Genomic DNA, 24928 nt, shown 5'->3' with positions numbered 1-24928 from the left:
TCATCAAGATAGCCTTTTGTCTGAGATGACTACAACTGATATTGGCGAATACCACCACTGCGTAGCACAAATGGAGATTTTACCAGAGACGTTCAAAACCATTGAAAACAATGTCACAATACTGACTAGAATTTGTAAATCTTTGCTCGAAGATAAGAGAAGACATAAGAGAAAAATAAGTAAGCTGCATTAAGACATTGGAAATAAATTTGACCTTTTCAATAAAGTGACTTTGTTGAGGTAGAATTTACATACTATAAAATTCACCCATGTTAAGTGTATAATTCAATGACTGAATTTTGAGTAAATTTAAAGCTGTGCAACTATCATCACCATCCAATTTTAGAATAATTCTGCCATCCTAAAAAGATCCCTGATGCCCACTGGCAGTCAGTCCTCATACCTCCCACTCCCCAGCCCTAGACAACCATAATCTATTTTCTGTCTCAGTATATTTGCCTCGTCTAGATACTTCATTATATGGAATCATATCTGTGGTCCTTCATAACTGGCTTCTTTCATTTAGCATAATGTTTTTGAGATTCAGCCATGCTATCAGATGTGTCCATACTTTTCTTCCTATTGTGGGTTGTGTATCATGTTTTATTTACCCATTCAGCAATTCATGGATATTTGGAGTGTTTCCATTTTTTGACTCTTAGGAATAATGCTGCTGTGAACACATGCATACAAGCATTTGTGTGGGCACATTTCCATTTATTTTGGGTAGATACTGAGGAGTAGAACTGCTAGGTCGTTTATGTATTGTTGGGAAATTTTTTAACTTTTCAAGAAATTGTTGACTGATTTCCCAAGTGACAATACCATTTACATTCCCATCAGCAGTGATTTAGGGTTCCAGTTTCTCCACATCTTCAACAGCACTTGTCATTATCTGTTTTTATTTTTATAACCTTTCTAATAAGTGTAAAGTCCTATCTCATTGTGGCTTTAAATTGTATTTACCTAATGACTAATGATGCTGAGCACCCTTTAATGTGATGTATCTTTTTTTATGGACTAGCTATTCAAATACTTCCCCTGGGGCCTCCCCGGTGGCAGCGGTTGAGCGCTGGGTTGCCAAGCTGCCCGCGGCCTCTGCTGCGCCAGTTTGATCCCCGGCTGCTCCCCGGCCACCGGAGGAGGGTCCCACATGGCGTGCAGACCTCTCCTGCCGCCCGCTGCTCCCTTCAGCAGTGTACTTGGGTCCTTCTGCCTGCTCTGCTCCCTGCTCTGGCTCTGGTGAATTCTCTCACCCTCCCGCGCTTCTGACTGTACCCAGTGCATGTATAAACGAACAAGCAAACAAACAAATAAATAAATAAATAAATAAATAAAAACATGCCTCGATAAAAAAAAAAACAAAAACAAAAACAAATACTTCCCCTGTTTTATTATTGAGTTGTAAAAGTTCCTTCTATGTTTGGGATATAGTCCTTTATTAGAAAAGTGACTTGCAAATATTTTCTCTCCGTCTGTGGCTCGTCTTTCATTTTCCTGTTGGTATATTTGAAGTCCAAATGTGTTAATTTTTATGAAGTCCAATCAACTTAACGATTTTTTCTTCTCTTATAAATCACAGTTTTAGTGTTACATTAAATATGTATATTAGTTTGGAAATAACTATCAAGAAGATGTGGTATATAATATACACACACATACACAATAGAATACTATTCAGCAATCAAAAAAGATAAACATGCCATTTGCAGCAATATGCATGGAGCTAGAATGGATTATGAAGGATTATGCTCAGTGAAATAAGTCAGAAGGAAAAAAGAGGGCCTCCCTGGTGGCACAAGGGGTATAAGGAACTCCCTGGTGGCACAAGGGGTTAAGACTCAGCCTATGAGGCTATCTGCAGCCACTGCAGCACGAGTTCAATCCCCAGCCTGGGAGCTACCCACATTGGCGCAGCAGACCTCTCCTGACTCATCCACTGCTCCCCTCAGCAGTGTATTTCAGTCGATCTGCCTGTTCTGTCCCCCACTATGTCTCTGGTGAATCCTCTCAACCTCCTGCTCCTCTGACCTACACCCCAGTTCTATGTGAAAATAAAAATTTAAAAAGAAACTACATTTTTAAAAATTTTATTTTATATATTTTTTACATCATTTTTCATTTTTGTACTACATGCAAAAGAATGAAGCCTGACTACTTCCTCACACCACGCACAAAAACCAACTCAAAATGGATTAAAGAACTAGACATAAGACCTGAAACCATAAATATATAGAAGAAAATATAGAAGGAATACTACATGACATACACCTCAGTAACATCTTTAAAGACACATCCCCCAAAGCAGTGATAGTGAAGAAAAAGATAAACAGCTGGAACTACATCAAATTAAAGAAATTACCATTTTTTTAAAAAGATTTTTATTTATTTATTTATGCAAGCACTGGGTATAGTCAGAGGTGTGGGAGGATGAGAGAATTCACCAGAGCCAGAGCGGAGAGTAGAACAGAGAGAGTGATGAAGTACACTGCTGAGGGGAGCAGCGGGCAGCAGGAGAGGTCTGCACGCCATGTGGGACACTTGCCCGGTGGCCGGGGAGCAGCCAGGGATCAAACCAGCGCTGCAGAGGCTGCGGGCAGCCTCGCAACCCAGCGCTCAACCATTGCGCCACCGGGGAGGCCCAGAAATTACCATTTTTAATTCCCACTAGCAACAAGAGTTCCTGTTGCTCCATACACTTGCCAGCATTTGTTATTATCATTTTTTATTTTTTTAAAGATTTATTTATTTATTTATACAAACACTGGGTACAGTCAGAAGCGTGGGAGGGTGAGAGAATTCACCAGAGCCAGAGCGGGGAACAGAACAGGCAGACTGATGAAACACACTGCTGAGAAGAGCAGAGGGCACGACAGGAGAGGTCTGCGCGCCATGTGGGACCCTCGCCAGTGGTTGGGGATTGAACTGGCGCTGCAGAGGCTGTAGGCAGCTTCGCAGTCCAGTGCTCAACCGCTGCGCCACCAGGGGAGGCCCTATTATCATTTTTTTAATTTTAGCTATTCTGATGAGTATAATAGTATCTCATTATAATTTGCAATTCTGTAATGAAAAATGATATTGAACATTTTTTCATATGCTTACTTGCCATTTATCTTATTTCTTACCTTCATTTTAAAAATAAGAGTTGTACATGTATGTTGTATAAACACTTTGAAAAGAATGTTTGAAAACACATAAATAAATATGGATATCTAAGTGTTTACTGCAAGTTACTTTGACAGGAGTGTTATTTCAATGAATGTTTGTAGTAACCCTTCTGTATTATATTTAGGGAATTATTTTTTTTTAATCATAGTTACTTTTTTTTTTAAGATTTATTTATTTATGCATACAAGAACTGGAGTACAGGCCAGGGTAGCGGGGGGTGAGATGATTCACCAGAGACAGAATGGGACACAAAACAAGTAGACTGACTTAAATACACTGCTGAGGGGAGCAGCAGGCGAGACACGAGAGGATTGCTATGCCATGTGTCACCTCCCTGGCCAGGGATCGAACTTGTGCTGCAGAGGCTGCGGATAGCTTCACAGTGCTGTGTCTTAACCCCTTGCACCACCAGGGAGGCCCTATCTTTTTTTTAAAGATTTATTTATTTATACATACAAGAGCTGGGGTGTAGGCTAGAGGTGTTGAGAGTGGTGAGAGGATTCACCAGAAACAGAATGGGGAGCAGAACAGGAGGATCTACTGAAATACACTGCTGAGGGGAGCAGTGGGCCAGATAGGAGACGTCTGCTGTGCCATGGGGGGTCGGCTTCCTGGCTGGGGATCAAACTATTGCTGCAGTGGCTGCTGATAGCTTCATAGTGCTAAGACTTAACTCCTTGCGTCACCAGGGAGGCCCCATTTGTGTATCTTTACATGCTTCTTTTATGTCAAAAATTGGACATTTTAGATAATATAGCAACTCTGGATTTTGATTTTTCCCTACAACTTTCAGGATTTGTTTTTGTTATATTTTTGGTTTGTTTTTTAGTGACTTGCTGACTAGTTCTGTGTAGTATGTAATCCCCCACAGTATACAGCATATGATACCTGTCTAGTTAGTATTTTTCCTTTTTTCTAGTTGTTTTTTATGTTTCTGAAATCCTAGGGGTCACCTTTGGGTCAGCATAGCTTAGTGTCAGTGAATGATTATTCGATCACTGATCGAATAAGCTTTTACTCTTTACAGATCGATCTGTGTATGGGTTAAAGAAATATCACTTTAGATAATGTGCGTATGTATGAGTTTTTCCATCCTTCTTATAAGTCCTCTCAGGGCAGTAAAGCTGTCAGTAAGTTCTCACAACTTGTCTTACTCTGGTACAACTACCTGTTCAGGGGCTGGGGAGTTAGATAAAAGAGCTCCATGCTAAAATGTCATAGATTTCCACTCTTAATGCTGAGGTTGAGCATTTTCTTGAATAAATGTTTCTCAATTTGTTGTATGCCTTTGGTCAATTTCCAAAGTACTAACATGTTTTTTTTTGGAAGCTTTGCCCAGTTTTTTTTTGTTGTTGTTTTTAATTTTATTTTTATATTCCCTATACCATTGCAACCACCTTATTTTGACCTCAATCCCTCCTTTCCCTGCCCCCCCCATAGTGTGTCTCTGGTTCATAGTTGTTTGTTGATTTTGATTTTTTCTTTCTTTAGTTATTCTTTTTTCGGGTCCCTTATTTAGATTTTCTAGATTCCTGCTATGAGCGAGACCATCCGGTATTTTTCTTTTTCTTTCTGGCTTATTTCACTGAGCATGATCCCTTCCAGCTCCATCCATGTTGCTGCAAATTGCACGTGTTTATCTTTTTTGAAGGCTGAGTAATATTCCATGGTGTATATGTACCACATGTTCTTGATCCAGTCATCTATTTTTGGGCATTTGGGTTGTTTCCAAAGTTTTATCTTACTTTTGGGAGGGGGGAGATTGCTGCATTTCCCACTCAACCATTCTAAAAATTCCTTCAAATGCTTACCTTTTGTTTGTTTGTTTGTGACCATTTTGAAAAAAACCAAGATTAACTCTGAATCAGAAAAGACAGAAAAGAAAAGCAGGAACCCAAGAAAGAAAATGGTAATTCAAACATAATCAAAGCCAAAGGAAAGTTTTGACTTACATTTCTTAATCTCAAACTTGTTACTGAATGTAAATCACAGTCACATTCCTAACTTCTGGAAGCAGAAGTTCTAAGTGAATGGAAAAAGAATCATTCTTTAAAAAAAAAAAAAAAAAGCTAGTTATTTTGTAACCAAAGCTTTCTGATGAATCTTTAACTTATCTATAAATTGAGGATAAATTCCTTAGGCTTAAGCATAGACAGAGCACAATACAAAAGAAGAAATGCAATACCATTTTTTTTTTCTTCCAGCAATTAGAGGTACTCTATGGAAACCTTGGAAAGAAAGAGTTATAAAGCGACCTGCAGCAGCCCATGCTTTAAAACCAGATCAGATGATTAGTGATGAATTTACAACATCTACAAAGATTTCAGAAATCCATGATATGCTACAAGAACTCATAGGCACTTCAATGTTCAGTAAATTAGAAAATAATGCTATTAAATATATATCATCAACAATATCAAACCTTTCTAAAGCTTTGCGTATACTAAATGATGAAATAAAAAGTGTTAACATCCAAAGTGACAATGTATATGTAGAAGAGGAAGTTGAAAAAGAAAAAGACCTACTCCTGAAGATGATAAAAGATCTCAGTGAAAATAATGAAATACTTAAGCAGAAACTTCAAATTGCAGAAGAAAACTATGAAAAACTTATTCAAACCAAAAGTGCTATAGAATACCAAACACTGTCTGGATCAAATTTGAAAGTGTTACCTGAGTCTGCTCCACAGTCATCCATGGGCACTAGGAAAACTGACAAAAGAGAGAGTACAGACATCACATCGGTCAAACAACTTGACAATATAGATGAGGCCCAAAGAAGAGAGACTAAAATCTCTGGTATCAAGTGGGACACAGCTTTTTCACATACATCCACAGATGAAATGGCTCCAGATTTAATTGACCGGCAATCCATTTTACAGAAAACATCTTCCCATGCTATCACCAAAGACAGCACTGAAGACATGAAATCATTGAAGAAAGGGTATGTCTCTGAGAAAGATAGAGCTGATCAGCTTCAATCACAGAAAAGAAAGGAAAAGAGAGCCCAATATGTACATGAGATGTTTGGATCAAATCTGAGTGATAATAAAGGTGAACAGAAAGACTCAAGAACCAAATTTGATCAACACCTGGAGTTACAATCCCTGGAAAAGAAGAGAAAGGAAGTAAAATCCTATTATGAAGACAAATCAAAGTTACCTGAGTCAAAAAGTAAATTTTTTCCTGATGAAATTCTTTCTACCGATGTCCCTTCCACTTACACCAAGAGTGAAGCTGGCAGAGGTGCAACAAGTAATTTGTGGGAACGGCTCAAGACAGCCAAACTTGAACGTCAACTTGACAAAAGCCAAGTTTCTTCAGAGAAAAAAGAGGAACTCACTTCTGAGTCAATGGACAGCGAGAGAACAAGTGGGATGAGTAGCCAAGCAGGGCCATTCATGTCGACCCAACTTGATTCTTTCTCTGAGAAAGAGAAAACAAAAGGAAAGAAGGTCCAAGTCTCCCCAAGGACAAGCACAGGCAGAGAAGGAAAAACTGAAGAGAAAGACCTATCAGGTCTCACCAAGAAAGTCAAGCCTCATGAAGTTCGTAAATCACTATCTCAGAAACTTAAAGAGGCTTCAGAATCTACCAGCGTTCTAAAAAGTCCAGAGGGCAAAAGTGAACAGAGTAATGTAGAGGAATTTCAGAAAGCCATAATGACTTTCCTAACAGAGAAAATTGATAACATAGGAAAGCCTTTGGATAAAAAAACTGTGCCAAAAAAAGAGTTATTAAAAAGAACAGAATTTGAAAATGTGGGAGTCATAAAAACAAAAATGGAGGAATATTTTCAAAAAGTGGCAGAAACTGTGACAGAAGTCTTGAGAAAATACAAACATATGAAAAAAACAGGAGAGTTGACAAAGAAACCTATACAGGGGAAAAAGGAAGTCTCACATAAGCCAGAAATGCATTTTCAGAAGCCAATTAGTGAAACGTCTGAAATTAGAACCTTACTCTCGCCATATGAAAGCATGGACCCAGTAGCTGGCAATTTAATACAAATGATCTTAGCTGAAATAGAAAGTGAAAGAGATGTTACAGTAGCCTCAACAATAGAGACAGACCAGAAGAAGAAAAAACAAAGGCAAGAGGATTATTTGCAAGAGGATGAAGAACAAAAAAATGGTCACAAATCAAGTCTCAAATCCCAGTTGCAGGAAGTAAGTAACCTCCGGGGAAAGAGCCATGAAATGATGAATTTGGAGTTGGAAGATACACGGTTCCAGATGAAGGAGGGAAAGCAAAGGCAACAGAAACAGAAACAGTGGCAGGAAAAGGAGTTGGAGAAGGAACAACAAAAGGAGAGGATGCAAAAGCAAAGGGAAAAGGAGGAAGAACAGCATCAGAAGTCAGAGCAGCAGCAGCTGGAAGCAGGGAAGCAAAAAAGGCAAGAGGACGGGGTTCTGCTGGAGAAGGCACAGCAGATGAGGTGGGTTCAGAAGAAAATGAGACATATGGAGAAGGAAAGCAGCTGGGAGAAACTGGAGGAAGACCAGAAGTCAAAGAAAAAGGTAGAGGGCCATGGAAGGCAGAAGCAAAAAGAAGCAATGGATCAGATTAGGATTAAGAAGGAAAAATCTGAATCAGAATACACAGTCTCAAAAACTTCAGAAACAGTGTCTCCCAGAGGGGAAACACAGACGGACATATCCCAGTTATATCAGAGAAATGAGCCCGAAGGGAATCTTAGGACAATAGAGATAATTGCTGATGGAAAGCCCCCCAAAACAATCGCTCCTTCCTCTTTCAAACAATCCTTCCCATCTGGGGCCACTTCTACTTATGGACAGAACATCTCACTCACCCCTGAACAGGCCCAGGCACTGGGAATCATTCTTACCCCTGAGCAGGCCCAGGCACTGGGGATCACTCTCATCCTTCAGCAGGCCCAGGCACAGGAGGTCAGTCTCATCCCTCAGGAAGCCCAGGCTCAGGGGATCAGTGTCACCCCTCAGCAGACTTTCTCTTCTCAGAAAGAATGGGCATTGGGCAATACCCCAATCTCTCAGATGTCTCAAGGTTTGGGAGTACCCCATACAAATGAGCAGGCAGAGATATTTGAAGTGCCTGTTATCCAAGGAGAGATCAAAGCACAAGAGATCACTCTCACCCCCGAGGAGGTCCAATCACAGGGAATCACTGTCACTCATGAGCAGGTGCTGGAGATCACTCTCACCCCTGAGCAGACCCAGGCCCAGGGGGTCACATTCAACCCTCAGCAGGCCCAGGAGATCAGTCTCACCTCTAAGCAGGTCCAGGACCAGGGGATCACACTCACCCCTCAGCAGGCCCCGGGGGTCACTCTCACCCCTCAACAGGCCCAGGCCCAGGCGATCACTCTTACTCCTCAGCAGGCCCAGGCCCAGGGGATCACTCTTACTCCTCAGCAGGACCAGGCCCAGGGGGTCACTCTCACCCCTGAGCAGGCCCAGACCCTGGGAATCACACTAACTCCTCAGCAGGTCAAGGCCCACGGGGTCACTCTTACTCCTCAGCAGGCCCAGGCCCTGGGGATCACCCTTACTCCTCAGCAGGCCCAGGCCCATGGGGTCACTCTCACCCCTCAGCAGGCCCAGGCCCAGGGAATCACTGTCACCCCTCGGCAGGCTCAGGCCCAGGGGATCACTCTTACTCCTCAGCAGGACCAGGCCCAGGGGGTCACTCTCACCCCTGAGCAGGCCCAGACCCTGGGAATCACACTAACTCCTCAGCAGGTCAAGGCCCAGGGGATCAGTCTCACCCCAGAGCAGGCCCAGGCCCAGGGGGTCACTCTTACTCCTCAGCAGGCCCAGGCCCACGGGGTCACTCTTACTCCTCAGCAGGCCCAGGCCCTGGGGATCACCCTTACTCCTCAGCAGGCCCAGGCCCATGGGGTCACTCTCACCCCTCAGCAGGCCCAGGCCCAGGGAATCACTGTCACCCCTCGGCAGGCTCAGGCCCAGGGGATCACTCTCACCCCTGAGCAGGCCCAGGCCCAGGGGGTCACTCTCACCCCTGAGCAGGCCCAGGCCCAGGGGGCCACTCTCACCCCTCAGCAGGCTCAGGCCCAGGGAATCACTGTCACCCCTCAGCAGGCCCTGGCCCAAGGGGTCACTCTCACCCCTCAGCAGGCCCAGGCCCTGGGAATCACACTCACCCCTGAGCAGGCCCATGCCCTGGGGGTCACTCTCACCCCTCAACAGGCTCAGGCCCTGGGGATCACTCTTACTCCTCAGCAGGCTCAGGCCCAGGGGATCACTCTCACCCCTCAGCAGGCTCAGGCCCTGGGAATCACACTCACCCCTGAGCAGGTCCAGGCCCAGGGGATTAGTCTCACCCCTAAGCAGGCCCAGGACCAAGGGATCACACCCTTCCCTCAGCAGGCCCTAGGGATCACTCTCACCCCTGAGCAGGCCGAGGCCCAGGGGGTCACTCTCACCCCTCAACAGGCCCAGGCCCTGGGGATCACTCTTACTCCTCAGCAGGCTCAGGCCCAGGGGATCACTCTCACCCCTCAGCAGGCTCAGGCCCTGGGAACCACACTCACCCCTGAGCAGGTCCAGGCCCAGGGGATTAGTCTCACCCCTAAGCAGGCCCAGGACCAAGGGATCACACTCATCCCTCAGCAGGCCCTGGGGATCACTCTCACCCCTGAGCAGGCTGAGGCCCAGGGGGTCACTCTCACCCCTCAACAGGCCCAGGCCCTGGGGATCACTCTTACTCCTCAGCAGGCTCAGGCCCAGGGGATCACTCTCACCCCTCAGCAGGCTCAGGCCCTGGGAATCACACTCACCCCTGAGCAGGTCCAGGTCCAGGGGATCAGTCTCACCCCTAAGCAGGCCCAGGACCAAGGGATCACACCCTTCCCTCAGCAGGCCCTGGGGATTACTCTCACCCCTGAGCAGGCCGAGCCCCAGGGGGTCACTCTCACCCCTCAACAGGCCCAGGCCCTGGGGATCACTCTTACTCCTCAGCAGGCTCAAGCCCAGGGGATCACTCTCACCCCTCAGCAGGCTCAGGCCCTGGGAATCACACTCATCCCTCAGCAGGCCCTGGGGATCACTCTCACCCCTGAGCAGGCTGAGGCCCAGGGGGTCACTCTCACCCCTCAACAGGCCCAGGCCCTGGGGATCACTCTTACTCCTCAGCAGGCTCAGGCCCAGGGGATCACTCTCACCCCTCAGCAGGCTCAGGCCCTGGGAATCACACTCACCCCTGAGCAGGTCCAGGTCCAGGGGATTAGTCTCACCCCTAAGCAGGCCCAGGACCAAGGGATCACACTCATCCCTCAGCAGGCCCTGGGGATCACTCTCACCCCTGAGCAGGCTGAGGCCCAGGGGGTCACTCTCACCCCTCAACAGGCCCAGGCCCTGGGGATCACTCTTACTCCTCAGCAGGCTCAGGCCCAGGGGATCACTCTCACCCCTCAGCAGGCTCAGGCCCTGGGAATCACACTCACCCCTGAGCAGGTCCAGGCCCAGGGGATTAGTCTCACCCCTAAGCAGGCCCAGGACCAAGGGATCACACCCTTCCCTCAGCAGGCCCTAGGGATCACTCTCACCCCTGAGCAGGCCGAGGCCCAGGGGTCACTCTCACCCCTCAACAGGCCCAGGCCCTGGGGATCACTCTTACTCCTCAGCAGGCTCAGGCCCAGGGGATCACTCTCACCCCTCAGCAGGCTCAGGCCCTGGGAATCACACTCACCCCTGAGCAGGTCCAGGTCCAGGGGATCAGTCTCACCCCTAAGCAGGCCCAGGACCAAGGGATCACACTCATCCCTCAGCAGGCCCTGGGGATCACTCTCACCCCTGAGCAGGCTGAGGCCCAGGGGGTCACTCTCACTCCTCAGCAGGCTCAGGCCCAGGGGATCACTCTCACCCCTCAGCAGGTCCAAGCTCTGGGAATCATACTTACCCCTCAGCAGGCCCAGGCCCAGGGGATAACTCTGCTCCCTGAGCAGGCCCAGGTCCCAGAGATCACTGAGACCCCTCAGCAGGCCCAGGTTCTGGGGATCAGTCTCACCCCTAAGCAGGCCCAGGACCAGGGGATCACACTCTCCCCTCAGCAGGCCCCAGCCCAGGGACTCATAATCACCCCTGAGCAGGCCCAGGCCCAGGGGGTCACTGTCACCCCTCAGCAGGCCCAGGGGATCACTCTGACCCCTGAGCAGGCCCAGCCCCAGGAGATAATTCTGACCCCCGAGCAGACCCAGGCCCTGGGGATCACTCTAACCCCCCAGCAGGCCCAGGCCCAGGTGATGACTCTCATCCCTCAGCAGGCCCAGGCCCGAGGACTCACTCTCACCCCTCAGGAGGCCCAGGGGCTCATTCTCACCCCTCAGCAGGCCCAGGCCCAAGGGCTCACTCTCACCCCTGAGCAGGCCCAGGCCCAGGGGGTTACTCTCACCCCTCAGCAGGGCCAGGGGGTCACTCTCACCCCTCAACAGGCCCAGGTCCAGGGGATTCCTCTTACCCCTCAGCAGGCCCAGGGGATCACTCTCACCCCTCAGCAGGGCCAAGGGTTCATTCTCACCCCTCAGCAGGCCCAAGCCCAGGGGATCACTCTCACCCCTCAGCAGGCCGGAACCCAAGGGATCACCCTTACCCCTCAGCAGGCCCAGGGGATCACTCTCACCCCTCAGCAGACCCAAGCCCAGGAGATCCCTCTCACCCCTTACCAGGCCCGGACCCAGGGGATTACAATCATCCCTGATCAGGCCCAGGTCATGGAGGTCACTCTCACCCCTCAGCAGGCCCAGTTGATCACTCTGACCCCTGATCAGTCTCAGGCTCAAGCCCAGGGGATCACTCTCACTTCTGAGCAGGTCCAGCCCCGGGGGATCACTCTCACCCCTGAGCAGGCCCAGGCCCTAGGGATCACACTCACCCCTGAGCAGGCCCAGGCCCAGGGGATCACACTCACTGCTGAGCAGGCCCAGGCCATTGGGATCACTCTTACTCCTCAGGGCCAATGGGTCACTCTCACCCCTCAACAGAGGCAGGCTCAGGGGACCACACTCATCACTGAGCAGGTGCAGGCCCAGGGAATCACTCTTACCCCTCAGCAGAGTCAGGCACTGGGGATACCTCTCAGCTCTCGCCAGGTCCAGAAACCGGGAATCACTCTTACTCCCAAGGGAGCACCAACACTCAGAATCACTGTCCCTCCTCAGCAGTCACAGACACGGGGCGTATCTGACTCCTCAGAGCAGTTCACTCCTGAACAAGTTCAGACATTGGGGCCTCCTCTTACTTCTGATCTGACTCAGTCAATGGAGGTCTCTCTTACCCCTAAGCATACCCAGTTAATGCGAGACCTTCTTATTCGAGAACAGGCACCACAGGAACCAGTGTTCACTCGCACTTCTGAGAAATCCGAGATTTTGGGTATCACACTTAGTCATGAGCAAGCCCAGGCAGTGGGTACCTCCCTCACCCCTGAGCACACACAAGCATTGAGGGTCCCTCTCACCCTTGACCAGGCTCAGGCATTACAGTCCCCTCTCACTTTAGAACAGACATGGAAATTGGGTGTTCCTATCACTCCAGAAGTGGTTCAAGAAGTATCAAGCACTCTTACTTCTAAGCAGATGCAAGCACGGAGAGTGCCTTCCTCTCATGAGCAGGCTCAGGCATTTGGCACTCCTTTCACTCCAGATCAGGCCCAGGCATGGGGAATTCCCCCCACTCCAGAAAATGCTTTGGCATCAGTTGTCACTCTTACCCCTGAACAGATCCGGACTTTGGGACTCCCTCTCACTTCAGATAAATCCCATGCCTTAGACTTTTCCCTCAGATCTGAGCAAGTTCAACCATTGGGAGTCCCATTTGCGCCAGAACAGACTCAGCCTATGGGTAGTCTTATGTCTGAGCAGCACCTAAAGTCGAGACCACCCCTCATTGATGAGCAATTCTTACAACCCTGGGTCCCTTCAATTCTTCAACCATTTAAAGAATCAAAGACTTCTCTCCCAGCTAGGCATCCCAGTCCATCAAGTCCTGGGCAGGCCCTGGCATCATCTGCTCCTATTGCTGAGAAACCCTCTAGATTTGAGGTCTCTACTACTACTTTGCAGGCGTCAGGGTTTCCTCTTCCCCAAGCCCCCTTTGATCCTGGGAAATTACAAGGAACTAGGATTCCTTCTGATTCTGGGAAGCTTCTGGGGCCACAGACTTTCCCTTTCTCTGGACAGACCCTGGTTTCTAAAGGCCAACCCACATCTTTGCAAGCTCCCAGTACCGGGAAGCTCCCTAAACCAGGAGTCCCTCAAACTCCAGAGAAGCCCCTTGTACTAGAGTCCCTTAAGTCTAGGCAGTTCCTCTTATCTAAGGATACCCTGACTCCCCAGCCACCTCTGATATCAAAGGTTCCTCTTGTCCCTGGCCAGTCCTTCATATCTGGAGTCCAACCCACCTCTAAACAAGTTCCTGGTCTCTGGTCTTCTCTCTCTCCTAGGCAGCCCTTTGTTCCTGGGGCTTCTTCCATTGCTAAGGAGCTCCTAGAATCTGAAACCTTAACCCTCTCTGAGCAGCTTCAGGCATTTCAGCCCTCTATCACCTCTGAGCAATTTCCCTATATACAACCCTCTTCCACCCTTGGGCAGCATCAGTTACCATGGACTCTTTCTGGTCAAGCTTCCCCGCTATGGATCCCTCCCATTCCTGGGCATGCCCCAACAATAGGGGCCCCTGTACCCCCTGGAAAGCCCAAGAAAAGTCTGTCCTCTAATATCCCTCAGAGAAGTAAAAGATTGGCTATTTCTTCTCTGACATCTAAATCAGCACTTGTCCACCCCATTGCTACAAAATTTAAGGCACCTCAAGCCCCCTCCATCATTAAGAAGTTGCCAATGTCAGAGGTCTCTGACACTCCTGCAGAAATCCAAAGACTCGCTGATCCTTTTACCATGGAACGATTTAAAACACTTCAGTCCTCTGTCACTAGTTATAAGATACCAGTATCACAAACCCCTTACATTGATGGTGAGGTTCGTCTCACTCTCAGGAAGTCTATAACATCGTTACCTTCTCTGACTACTCAACTACCCCAAATCTCACCTTCTGAATTGGACCAAAAATCCCGATTTCCCCCTATAGACAAGTCCTGGATACTGACATCAGTTTTAGGCACCAAGAAACCCAAAGTAATGGTGCCCCCTTCCTCTCCCCAAGAACTCAAAGAACAGAGATATTTTGTTGATGTGGAGGCTCAGAGGAAAAACCTGATACTCTTAAATGAGGCCATGAAAGCGTCTGGACTCTCTTCACAACTATATACAACAGCTGAGAATCTCATAATTGAGACACTTCATACGGACAAAATTCGGTTGGGATACATATTCAACAAGTACATTGCCTATAGGCTGATCCAGCGTGCAAGGTAGATGTAACTTCTGTATGTTCAGTTTTCTGATTTACTACTGACTTCTAATATCCTCCCTCATTGCCTATGAGTATATTCATATTCATCACATAACATGATCTAAAAGATTCGCTTCTAGAGGGTCTGTGGGTTGGAAACCTATTCTAAAAAGCAAAAGAAGATATTTTTAGGAAATAAGAAATGTCCATAGCATGATCCATTTCATTCATTTTTATCTCTAGCAGAGATAATTATGAATCATGGTTGATCTTCAAAACATCAACTTCAGAAGTTTTGAGACGCTTAAGTTATTCTGAAATGAATTTTTTAAATGGGAAGTGGTTGATTATGTGCAAGGTATTGCTGTGGCAATTGTGCTACTGGAATAACCTGGAGGAAACAGGTACTGGTACTGATTTTTAAAAATTGCTAATATCAGACCTATGTCAGGAAAAGTGAACAACTGGCTTGCCATTGTTAGTATTTATATTTGAGGTTACCAATATAATTTCTGGGAAATTTTTAAACCTATATTTACAAAAAATGAAACCAAAACTATAATAGAAAAGGTTATCATTAATTACAGGAATAATATGTCATTTATTCAATAATATTTATTGAATGTGCACAATAGTTCCAGATGTAGGGATGCAGTAGTGAATAAAACAAAGTACCCTGTTCTCATGAAATTTACATTTTTTTTTAAAGATTTATTTATTTATACAAGCACTGGGCACAGTCAGAAGCACAGGAGGGTGAGAGAATTCACCAGAGCCAGAGTGGGGAGCAGAGCAGGCAGAAGGACCGAAGCACACTGCTGAGGGGAGCAGCGGGCGACAGGAGAGGTCTGCACGCATGTGGGACCCTCCTCCGGTGGCTGGGGAGCAGCCGGGGTGGCCGGGGAGCAGCTGGGGATCGAACCGGCGCTGCAGAGGCTGCGTGCAGCTTCGCAACCCAGCGCTCAACCGCTGCGCCACCAGGGAGGCCCGAAATTTACATTTTTGAGGAGTAAATTTTTTTTTTTTGAAGTACCACTATTTTATATCCTTGTTCATTTTTTTTCACAACAAAGAATTTCTCCCCTCAAATGTGATCACTATAGTTATCCCACCACCAATGCACCCACAGTCCTCACTCCCCTTTTTTCTCCCTTGAGGAGTAAATTTATTTGAGAACTAAGGATTGGACCAAGAAACATAATACTTATCCAAGATTAACCAGAACTTTTAATGTTAAAGCTTAAGTAACCTGAGATTGTTGGAAATGTTTTACTCTATACCTGTCCTTAGTTTTTGCTTTTTTTTTTTTAAGATTTATTTATTTATTTATGCATAGAAGAACTAGGGTAGGGGGTGTTGAGAGAATTTACCAGAGACCGAGTGGGGAGCAGAACAGGCAGATTTACTGAAATACATTGCTGAGGGGAGCAGTGGGCAAAACAGGAGAGGTGTGCTGCACCACATGTGGGTCACCTCTCTGCCTGGGGATTAAACTCAGACTGCAGAGGTGATAGTGCTAAGACTAAACCCCTATGCCACGTGGAAGGCCCAGTTTTCTCTTTCCGAAGTGAATGTTACTAGTCATTTACATCTGTTCTTACATGTAAAACATTTTACCTACTTGAGAATTTTATCATGTTCCTGGTCATTCTTCAGTTCCTTAGTGTCTTTTTTCCTTTGCTATATTTAAGTTAAAAAAATAAGTAGTACACCTGGTACACTTAAAAAAAATACAAATGGTAAATGGTAGAGTGAAAATTTTCCTTATTCCTACTCATATCCCTGGTTATTAGGCCCTCCCCCAGGGTTACTAATGTATGTTCACCTAGAAAAGTTTTCTGCATAAGTATACAAAGTACATATATGATTTATCTTCCTTTTTATCTATTTTAAACACTTAAAACATTTCATTTTTTCATAACTCAATGTAGATATTAGGTATTAGATAACAGTAATTAGCATATAAGAGCCTACTAATTCATTTTATAGCTTCATAGTATTACAAAGCCTAGATTTATCAGAATTTACTTAGGCTCTGATGGATATTTATGTCATTTTCAATATTTTGATTAATAAAAATATACTTCAATGAACAAGCTGCTAGATGAGTATGTAGATACATGTGTATATGTCTTAAAGTAGAATTTTGGGACAAAGGTGTTTGGTAATTTTGATAGATTTTTGACAATTTTTTCCAAAGATGATGTAACAATTTACATATTTGATTATCTTTATAGAAGTATTTTCCCACATGGAGACTGATACAAAGTATTACCAATTTGTTCAGCTTGTTTTTTTGGTTTTTTTTTTTTAAAGATTTATTTATTTATTCATACAAGCACTGAGTATAGTCAGAAGCGAGGGAGGGTGAGAGAATCCACCAGAGCCAGAGCAGGGAGCAGAACAGGCAGAAGGACCGAAATACACTGCTGAGGGGAGCAGTGAGTGCTGCAGGAGAGGTCTATGCGAGGGACCTGTGGCGGGGGATCAAACTGGTCCTGCAGAGGCTGCGGGCAGCTTCGCAGCCCAGCGCTCAACCACTGCGCCACCGGGGAGGCCCTATTTGGCTTGTTTTTTTATTATGGGTGAGGTTAAAGATCATGTCATAGCCTTCAGAGTCATCTGATATTCATAGAAAACTCTAAAAAAACCTATCAGAAACAACAAATGAGTTCAGTAAAGTGTCAGGCTACAAAAATCAATTTACAAAACTCTTTTGTGTTTCTATGTACAAACAATGAACTAGAAGACAAATCAAGAAAATACTTCCATTCCAATTGCATTAAAAAAAATAAGTACTTAGGCATAAACTTAACAAATGAGGTGAAAGACCTGTACAATAGAAATCGTGAGATATTGTTAAAAGAAAATAGAAGGCAGCATGAGATGTTAAGATATCCCATACTCATGGATTGGAAGAATTAACATTATTAGATATTTATTAAATTAAACATTATTAAAATGATCATCCTACCCAAAGCAATATACAGATTCAATGCAATCCTTATCAAAATTCTGATGGCATTCTGGAAGGAAATAGAACAAACATTACTAACCACAAAAGACCCCAAATAGCCAAAGTAATCCTGAGGGGAAAAAAAAAGAATGGAGATATCGCACTCTCTAACCCCAGACTACTTGAAAGTGATAGTAATCAAAACAGTATGGTTTGGGATAAAAATAGACACGCATCAATGGAACAGAATTAGAGCCCAGAAAATAACCCACATTATATGGACAGATCATTTACAACAAAAAGGAGCCAAGAGCATACAATGGAAAAAGGAAAATCTCTTCAGCAAATGGTGCTGGGGAAACCAGACAGCCACATACAAAAAATTGACACTAGACCACAATCCCACACCATATACAAAAAATAATTCCAAATGTATTGAAGACTCGGATATAAGATCTGAAACCACAGAATACATGGAAGAAAACATAGGTGAGATACTCAAAGATGATGACATTGATCTTAAAGATATCTTTGGGGTCTTAACTCCAACAGCAGGGGAAACAAAAGGAAAAATAAGCAACTGAGACTATATCAAAATAAAAATCTTCTGCACAGCAAAAGGAAATCTATCACCAAAAGAGATCCTACTGATTGGGAGAAAATATTTTCTCATCATATATGCAACAAAAGATATATATCCAAGATATATAAAGAACTTTATATAAAATATATGAAGAACTCACATAACTCAACAACAACAAAACCCCACAAATAACTCAATCAGGGCCTCCCTGGTGGCGCAGCGGTTGAGCACTGGGTTGTGAAGCTGCCCCCAGCCTCTGCAGCGCTGGGTCGATCCCCGGCTGCTCCCCGACCACCGGAGGAGGGTCCCACATGGGGCGCAGACCTCTCCTGCCGCCCACTGCTCCCCTCAGCAGTTTACTTCGGTCCTTCTGCCTTCTCTGCTCCCCGCTCTGGCTCTGGTGAATTCTCTCAACCTCCTGCGCTTCTGACTGTACCCAGTGCTTGTATGTATGTATGTATCAATCAATCAATAAATAAATCTTTAAAAAAAAAACTCAATCAAAGAATGAACAGATATGAATAGATACTTCTCCAAAGAGGACGTATGATAACCAACAGGATCATCACCACTTACTTTCCAGGAAATGCAGATCAAAACCACAAAGAAATGTCACCCTGCACCTGTGAGAATGAGCTATATCAAAAAGACTAGAAACAAGTGTTGGTGAAGGTGTGGAGGAAAAGAAAACCTTGTACACCATTGGTGGAAATGTAAATTGGTGCAACCACTATGGAAAATAGTATGACAGTTCCTTAAAATTCAAAAAAATATATCTACTGTACTTCTAGGTATTTATCAAAGATTATTAAAATAGGGATTCCCTGGTGGCCTAGGTGTTACGCCTCAGCACTACCATCTACATGGTCCACCTTGATGGCCTGAGTTCCATCCCTGGTCAGAAAGCTAACCTACATGGTGCAGCAGATTTCTCCTGCTTTGCCTACTGCTCCTCTTAGCAGTGTATTTCAGTAGATCTGCCTGTTTGCTCCCCACTCTATCTTACCTCCCCCACTTCTGGCCTATACCCCAGTTCTTCTAAGCAAAAATAAATAAAATCTTTTAAAAAATTATTAAAATACTAATTCAAAAAGATATATGCACTCCCATACTCATTGCGGCACTGTTTACAAAAGCCAAAATACGAGGACAACTAAAGTGCACAATGACTGATGAATGGATAAAGAAAATGTGGCATATATACACAATGGAATACTACTCAGCTATAAAAACAAAAACAGATTAAATCACGTTATTTGCTACAACATGGATAGAACTTGCAGGGATTATGCTACGAGGAAATAAGTCAGAAGGAGAAACACGTTGCTATTTAAATTGACTTGTGGGGTCTGTTTAAATATTTGGAAAGTTAGGGGCCTCCCTGAAGGTACAGGGGTTAAGTCTCAGTGCTATCAAGCTATGGCCAGCCACTGCAGCACGAGTTCAATCCCAGCCAGGGAGCTACCCACATGGAGCAGCAGACCTCTCCTGTCTTGTCTGCTGCTCCCCTCAGCAGTGTATTTCAGTAGATCTACATGCTCTGCTCTCCACTTTGTCTCTGGTGAATCCTCTCACTGCCCCCACCTCTGGTCTCCACCCCAGTTCTTGTATGCATAAATAAATACAAACAAACCTTTAAAAAATATTTGGTAAGTTAGACTTTTGTCTGTGATATAAAATTGCAAAATTTCCCTTGCTTATTTGTTTTGACTCTGCTTTTGGTGGGTTTTGCCTTGTAAAATTCTTTTTATTTTTATATGTTCACACGACTATTTTATTTTTTAAAGATTTATTTATTTATGCATACAAGAGCTGGGGTACAGGCCAGAGATGCAGGGGGTGAGAAGATTCACCAGAGACATAGTGGGGAACAGAACAGGCAGATTGGCTAAAGTACACTGCTGAGGGGAGCAGCGGACCAGTCAGAAGAGGTCTGCTGAGCCATGTGGGTTGCTCCCTGGCTGGCTGGGGATTGAACTCGTGTTGCAGAGGCTGAAGATTGCTTCATAGTGCGTTGCTTAACCTGCTGCGCCACCAGGGAGGGCCCACACATGACTATTTTAAATAATGTTTTGAACCTTATTTAGAAAGGCCCTCTCCATTCTGAGAAATACATATTTTTTTAAAAAAACTGTGTTTCTTCTAGTATTTTTGTGGTTTAAATCTTTGAACTTTCTACTGTGAAAAATAGCTTTTTTCCCAATTGTATATAGTACAATTATACATGTTATAGTATATTTTAGAATGTTAGTATATCATATATAATAGTATATATTTAGCATTATAGTATAAAATAGCATATTATGGTATAATACTTATATATTATGTAAAAACATACATAATATAGTAAAATGCATTTTTAGTTATACATGTAAAATTTATATTCAGAAAAATACCTTTCATGGGTCCTCTGTGTTTACTCTACTTCCCACCAAATCCAGCCTCCTTAACATGCCTTTTAAGTCCTCTGATAATTCAACCATTCCAATTCCCTCCCTCAATATGTCCTTTCATATATCTGTGTTCTAAAAATCCCAGACTGCTCACCACTCCCAAAATAGAACTTTCATTTCTTGCCCTTGTTTATAGTTTCTCTCAACATGGCATTCCTTGCCCTTTTTATCCCAAAGTTTAGTGACAGTGAGATTTACCTGAGATTTTGTTAAAAGTGTAGTTACTGAAATACATCACCAAGATTTTGATTCAAAAGTTCTAAGGAAGTACCCCCAAATAATTCAGTCCAGTTGATAGGTTCCACACTTTGAGAAATATTAGTATTGTAGAAAGAGAGAAGACTTGGTTTTGCTTCCCAGACCTATTTATTAATTATATGGTTTTATTTTTTTTAAAGATTTTTTTATTTATACATACAAGAACTGGGGTACAGGCCAGAGGTGTGGTGGGGTGAGAGGAGTCACCAGAGACAGAGTCGGGAACAGAACAGGCAGATTGACCGAAGTACACTGTTGAGGGGAGCAGCGGGCAAGTCAGGAGGGGTCTGCTGAGAGGTCTGCTGTGCCATGTGGGTTGCTCCTTGGCTGGCCAGGGATCCAATTCATGCTGCAGACAGCTTCATAGGTTGGGTCTTAACCCCTTGAGCCAGTAGGGAGGCCTTAATTATATGGTTTTAGAAAAAAAAATTAATTTTGCTAAGATTCCCTTTTCCCTCATGTAGTATGTGGAGGCCCAAACATGGTGGCAGACCTAAAGAGAGTGAATTTTTATGACTGTTTCTGAAGATCTTATTCAACACCTTCCTGTGAAGTCTTTATGCTACTTGTTAGAATTATGCTTTCTTTTTACTCAACTAGTATGTTTATCTTTCTATTTAACATTTACATCATTCTCTCACTGACATAGTTAATTTATTAGCCTGCCATTCTGGCTTGTAAATGCTTTGTAGGAGAGGATACTGTCTTCTTCATAATTGTATTAAGTGCTTTCTGTTTATCTTGTACATTTCAATACTGAAAAAAAATATTTTGTCCCTTAAGGTTATTTTTATTATAAATAGGTATACTTAAATTTTTAATATAGTAAAATAATAAGTAACAATATTGTAAAACAAAAAACTGTGACGCATTAGCGAAAATTTGATAGCCACATAGATTTTGAAAGCTTACTCATATAGGGAAATAAAGTCTCATTAATCAAATCTTCCACACCTATCCCAATCCCATCCCCTCTATTTACTAAAGGTGAGATGAGAGCTGAAACTGAGGACAGGTTTGTTGAGTTATGGTCAGTAATTATATCAATCTAATTCTTCTTAATTTTTTCAAGAAACAACATAATCAAAAGAATACAGGCTATCCAAAACACTGGGAAAGGTTATGAAACTCAGAACCTCTATGTAATGCTGAGTAGAATTGATGACTACCAGAAAAAGGTGATGCATACCTGGACCAGGAAGCAGAAAGCTCTAGAGCAGAAACGGAATCAGTGCCTGAGGAAAATGACACACTTATTTAGCAAGGTAACCTGTTTTCTATTTCTTCTCCTAGTGTGTTTTAAGAAAAACAGAAGTTTTGAAAATAACATTTGCCTGGAGATAGCATGTACATTAGTTTCCTAGGGCTGCTGTAACAAATTTCCACAAATTTGATGGCCTAAACCAGGAATATTATCTCACAGTTCTAGAAGTCAAGCCGTTCGCAGGCTCAATTCATTCTGGAGGCTCTGAGGCTGAGGGAGAAATTTATTTCATATCTTTCCTCTAGATTTTGGGGATTGGAGACAATTCTTGGCATTTCTTGACTTGTAGCTGCATAACTCCAATCACTGCTTCTATCTTTCCCTTCTAGCTTTCTTTTTTTTTTTTTTTTTTTTTTTAAGATTTATTTATTTATTATTTATACAAGCACTGGGTACAGTCAGAAGCGCGGGAGGGTGAGAGAATTCACAAGAGCCAGAGCGGAGAGCAGAGCAGGCAGAAGGACCGAAGTACACTGCTGAGGGGAGCAGCGGGCGGCAGGAGAGGTCTGCGCGCCATGTGGGACCCTCTTCTGGTGGCCGGGAAGCAGCCGGGGATCGAACCGGCGCCACAGAGGCTGCGGGCAGCTTCGCAACCCAGCGCTCAACCGCTGGTCCACCAGGGAGGCCCCTCCCTTCTAGCTTTCTTATGTGTATCCTATGTTCTTCTTTTCTGACTTATAAAGCCAACATGTTGTTGGATTCAAGACCCTGGTTAACCCAGAATTATCTCATCTTAAGATCGTAGCTTAATGACATCTGTAAAGACTCTTTTCAAAATAAGGTCTGGTACGATCCAGTCCATTGACTTTCTTCCTAAATTGACAACAGGAATAGTGGCTAGATTCTAGATGACAAAAGATTAGGAGATATTTTCAGAAATGTTCAACTCCTTCCTAGTCAACCCACATCCACCAGTCTATAGATATGAAACATTCTGAAGTCACTGCTATCCAAATAATTCTTGGTGATTACTATTCTACTCAAAACTACTGGAAAAGTATGTTTTAATGCCATGAGTTTGCAAGAAAATAGATAACTTGCTTACATAGCACCAGGCACAAAAAATCCTGTTAAACTCTGATATCCATTCATTATGTCCCATAAATGAATTCTAGAAACATTTTATATCTATAGATTTTCTTATTTCACTAAGTTAGCTGTAAAATTAGTTTATTTGCCATTTTAGAAGGTACAGAGAGACTTCTCATCAGTCTGAGCCAAATCAAACATATCCTAAATTTTCCACAAGTTATATTTTAATTATTAGTGCTACTTGTTTAAAAAAAAAAGATACTTTTGATAGTTTTTGACTTGGAAAATATGGTCAACATGGTAAGGCAAGATGAGTCAGCAGTTTCATAAGCTGTCTAACAGGAATCAAGATATTTAGGGCATTTCAGAGGTCAAATAAGAGTCTAAGGTCAGAAAGCCAGAATCTAGATGATGAAGTGGATATCCAGGTATAAAAAAGGGAGAAGAAAAAGCAAAAAGGTGAAGAAAGTAGTAATGCATGAATACCTTACACTGTATCAAGATATTTGTTCTGCTACCAGATTGGATTAAAACGAACCCCCCACATACAAACTAAGAGCCCTTGTAAACCACATAAATTTTCTGAACTTCAGATCCCTGTGTGTAAAACAAGAATAATAGTACCTACTTCGTAAGGTTGTTATAAACACCAAATGAGTTAATATAGAAAGCATCAACTTTCAGTAAATATTTAGTAAATGTTAGCTATCAATGCATTTATATAGTATTTCACAAGGTTTTTTAAAAAGATTTATTTATTTATGCATACAAGAACTGGAGTGTAAGCCAGAGGTGCAGGGGGTGAGAGGATTCACCAGAGGCAGAGTGGGGTGCAGAACAGGTGGATCGACTGAAATACACTGCTGAAGGGAGCAGTGGACAAGGCAGGAGAGGTCTGCTGTGCCATGTGGCTCCCTGGCCAGCCAAGATTAAACTCGTGCTGCAGTGGCTGGCTATTGCTTGATAGTGCTTTTCAACCCCTGAACCACCAGGGAGGCCCTTTTGTTTTTTTTTCAAGCTTGGTTTTCTCAAGATGCATTGCCTTTTATTTATTTTTTAAAATTTATTTATATATATTTTACATCATTGTTCATTTTTAAACAATGTTTGCTTGTTTCCCCCCCCCTCAGGCGTAGTCCCCATCGAATTTCCTCCACCAATTCACCAGTTTTTAAGGAGTGCTTTGCAAACTTTTTTTTTTTTTAGAAATGAGAGGAAAGAGAAGATAGAATTAGCAACTCACCAAAAGTCACACAGCTAGAAAATGAGAGGAATAGTACTAGAGCTAAAGGGACCAAGTATTTTCTATATCACACTGCCACTTCTGAAAATTGTGTTTTAGGGTTGGGGTAAAGGTTGAGGAGTAGTTGGAGAAAGGTAAAAAGAGAATGGCGAAAGAGGATTTACAAATTCATAGAAAAGGAAGAGTCATAAATTTAGTCTAGGGCCAGCTCAAAGCACCTTCCTAAAGACTCTGGCCCTTTCTTTTCATACTTTTCTTTTCCTGATTTGTTTTTAGCTCCAAGAGACATACCACTTAAATCTTAGTCAACCTATCCCCCTGATCATCGACAAAAAACAGGTACCTGCATCTACCAAATTTGTTCAACAGCCCTTCCTACAGCTACTAATGGAAGAGGACAGAAAATCTGACATATTCAAGAAATTTAGGTATGTGACAGGAAAAATTGACATTATGTGGGGATCTAATGTTTTTTTTGTCCTATCTAAAAGTCTCCCCTTTCTGATAATTGTGATATGGTAGAGAGTCTAAGGGAGTATTTATTTTCTTAGCCAATTTAGCAAGAGATTTACATGTATTTCTACTTAACATCTATTTTGAGTTCCTTTTAAAAAATGCTGCTTC

At 43.7% G+C, this 24928-nt stretch overlaps 2 protein-coding genes across 3 annotated transcripts in view; one reads left to right on the top strand and one right to left on the bottom strand.

Annotated features, from left to right (window-relative positions):
• The window catches only part of LARP4 (La ribonucleoprotein 4), a 119465-nt gene that overhangs the window by 67610 nt on the left and 26927 nt on the right, over window positions 1-24928 (bottom strand). The window lies entirely within an intron of this gene.
• Window positions 1-24928, top strand: part of FAM186A (family with sequence similarity 186 member A) — a 46238-nt gene that overhangs the window by 13355 nt on the left and 7955 nt on the right. Inside the window, exons 3-7 of the mRNA XM_054696610.1 lie at window positions 9-179; window positions 5373-10660; window positions 10762-14534; window positions 21838-22030; window positions 24581-24732. Of these exons, the coding sequence (XP_054552585.1) occupies window positions 9-179; window positions 5373-10660; window positions 10762-14534; window positions 21838-22030; window positions 24581-24732 (9577 nt within the window). The remainder of the gene's footprint in view (window positions 1-8; window positions 180-5372; window positions 10661-10761; window positions 14535-21837; window positions 22031-24580; window positions 24733-24928) is intronic.

Source organism: Talpa occidentalis, unplaced genomic scaffold (genome assembly GCF_014898055.3).
Source record: "Talpa occidentalis isolate TD23 unplaced genomic scaffold, MPIMG_talOcc4v2.1 talOcc4.16, whole genome shotgun sequence".
Taxonomy (NCBI): domain Eukaryota; kingdom Metazoa; phylum Chordata; class Mammalia; order Eulipotyphla; family Talpidae; genus Talpa; species Talpa occidentalis.
This window is presented reverse-complemented; position numbering and strand designations above follow the sequence as displayed.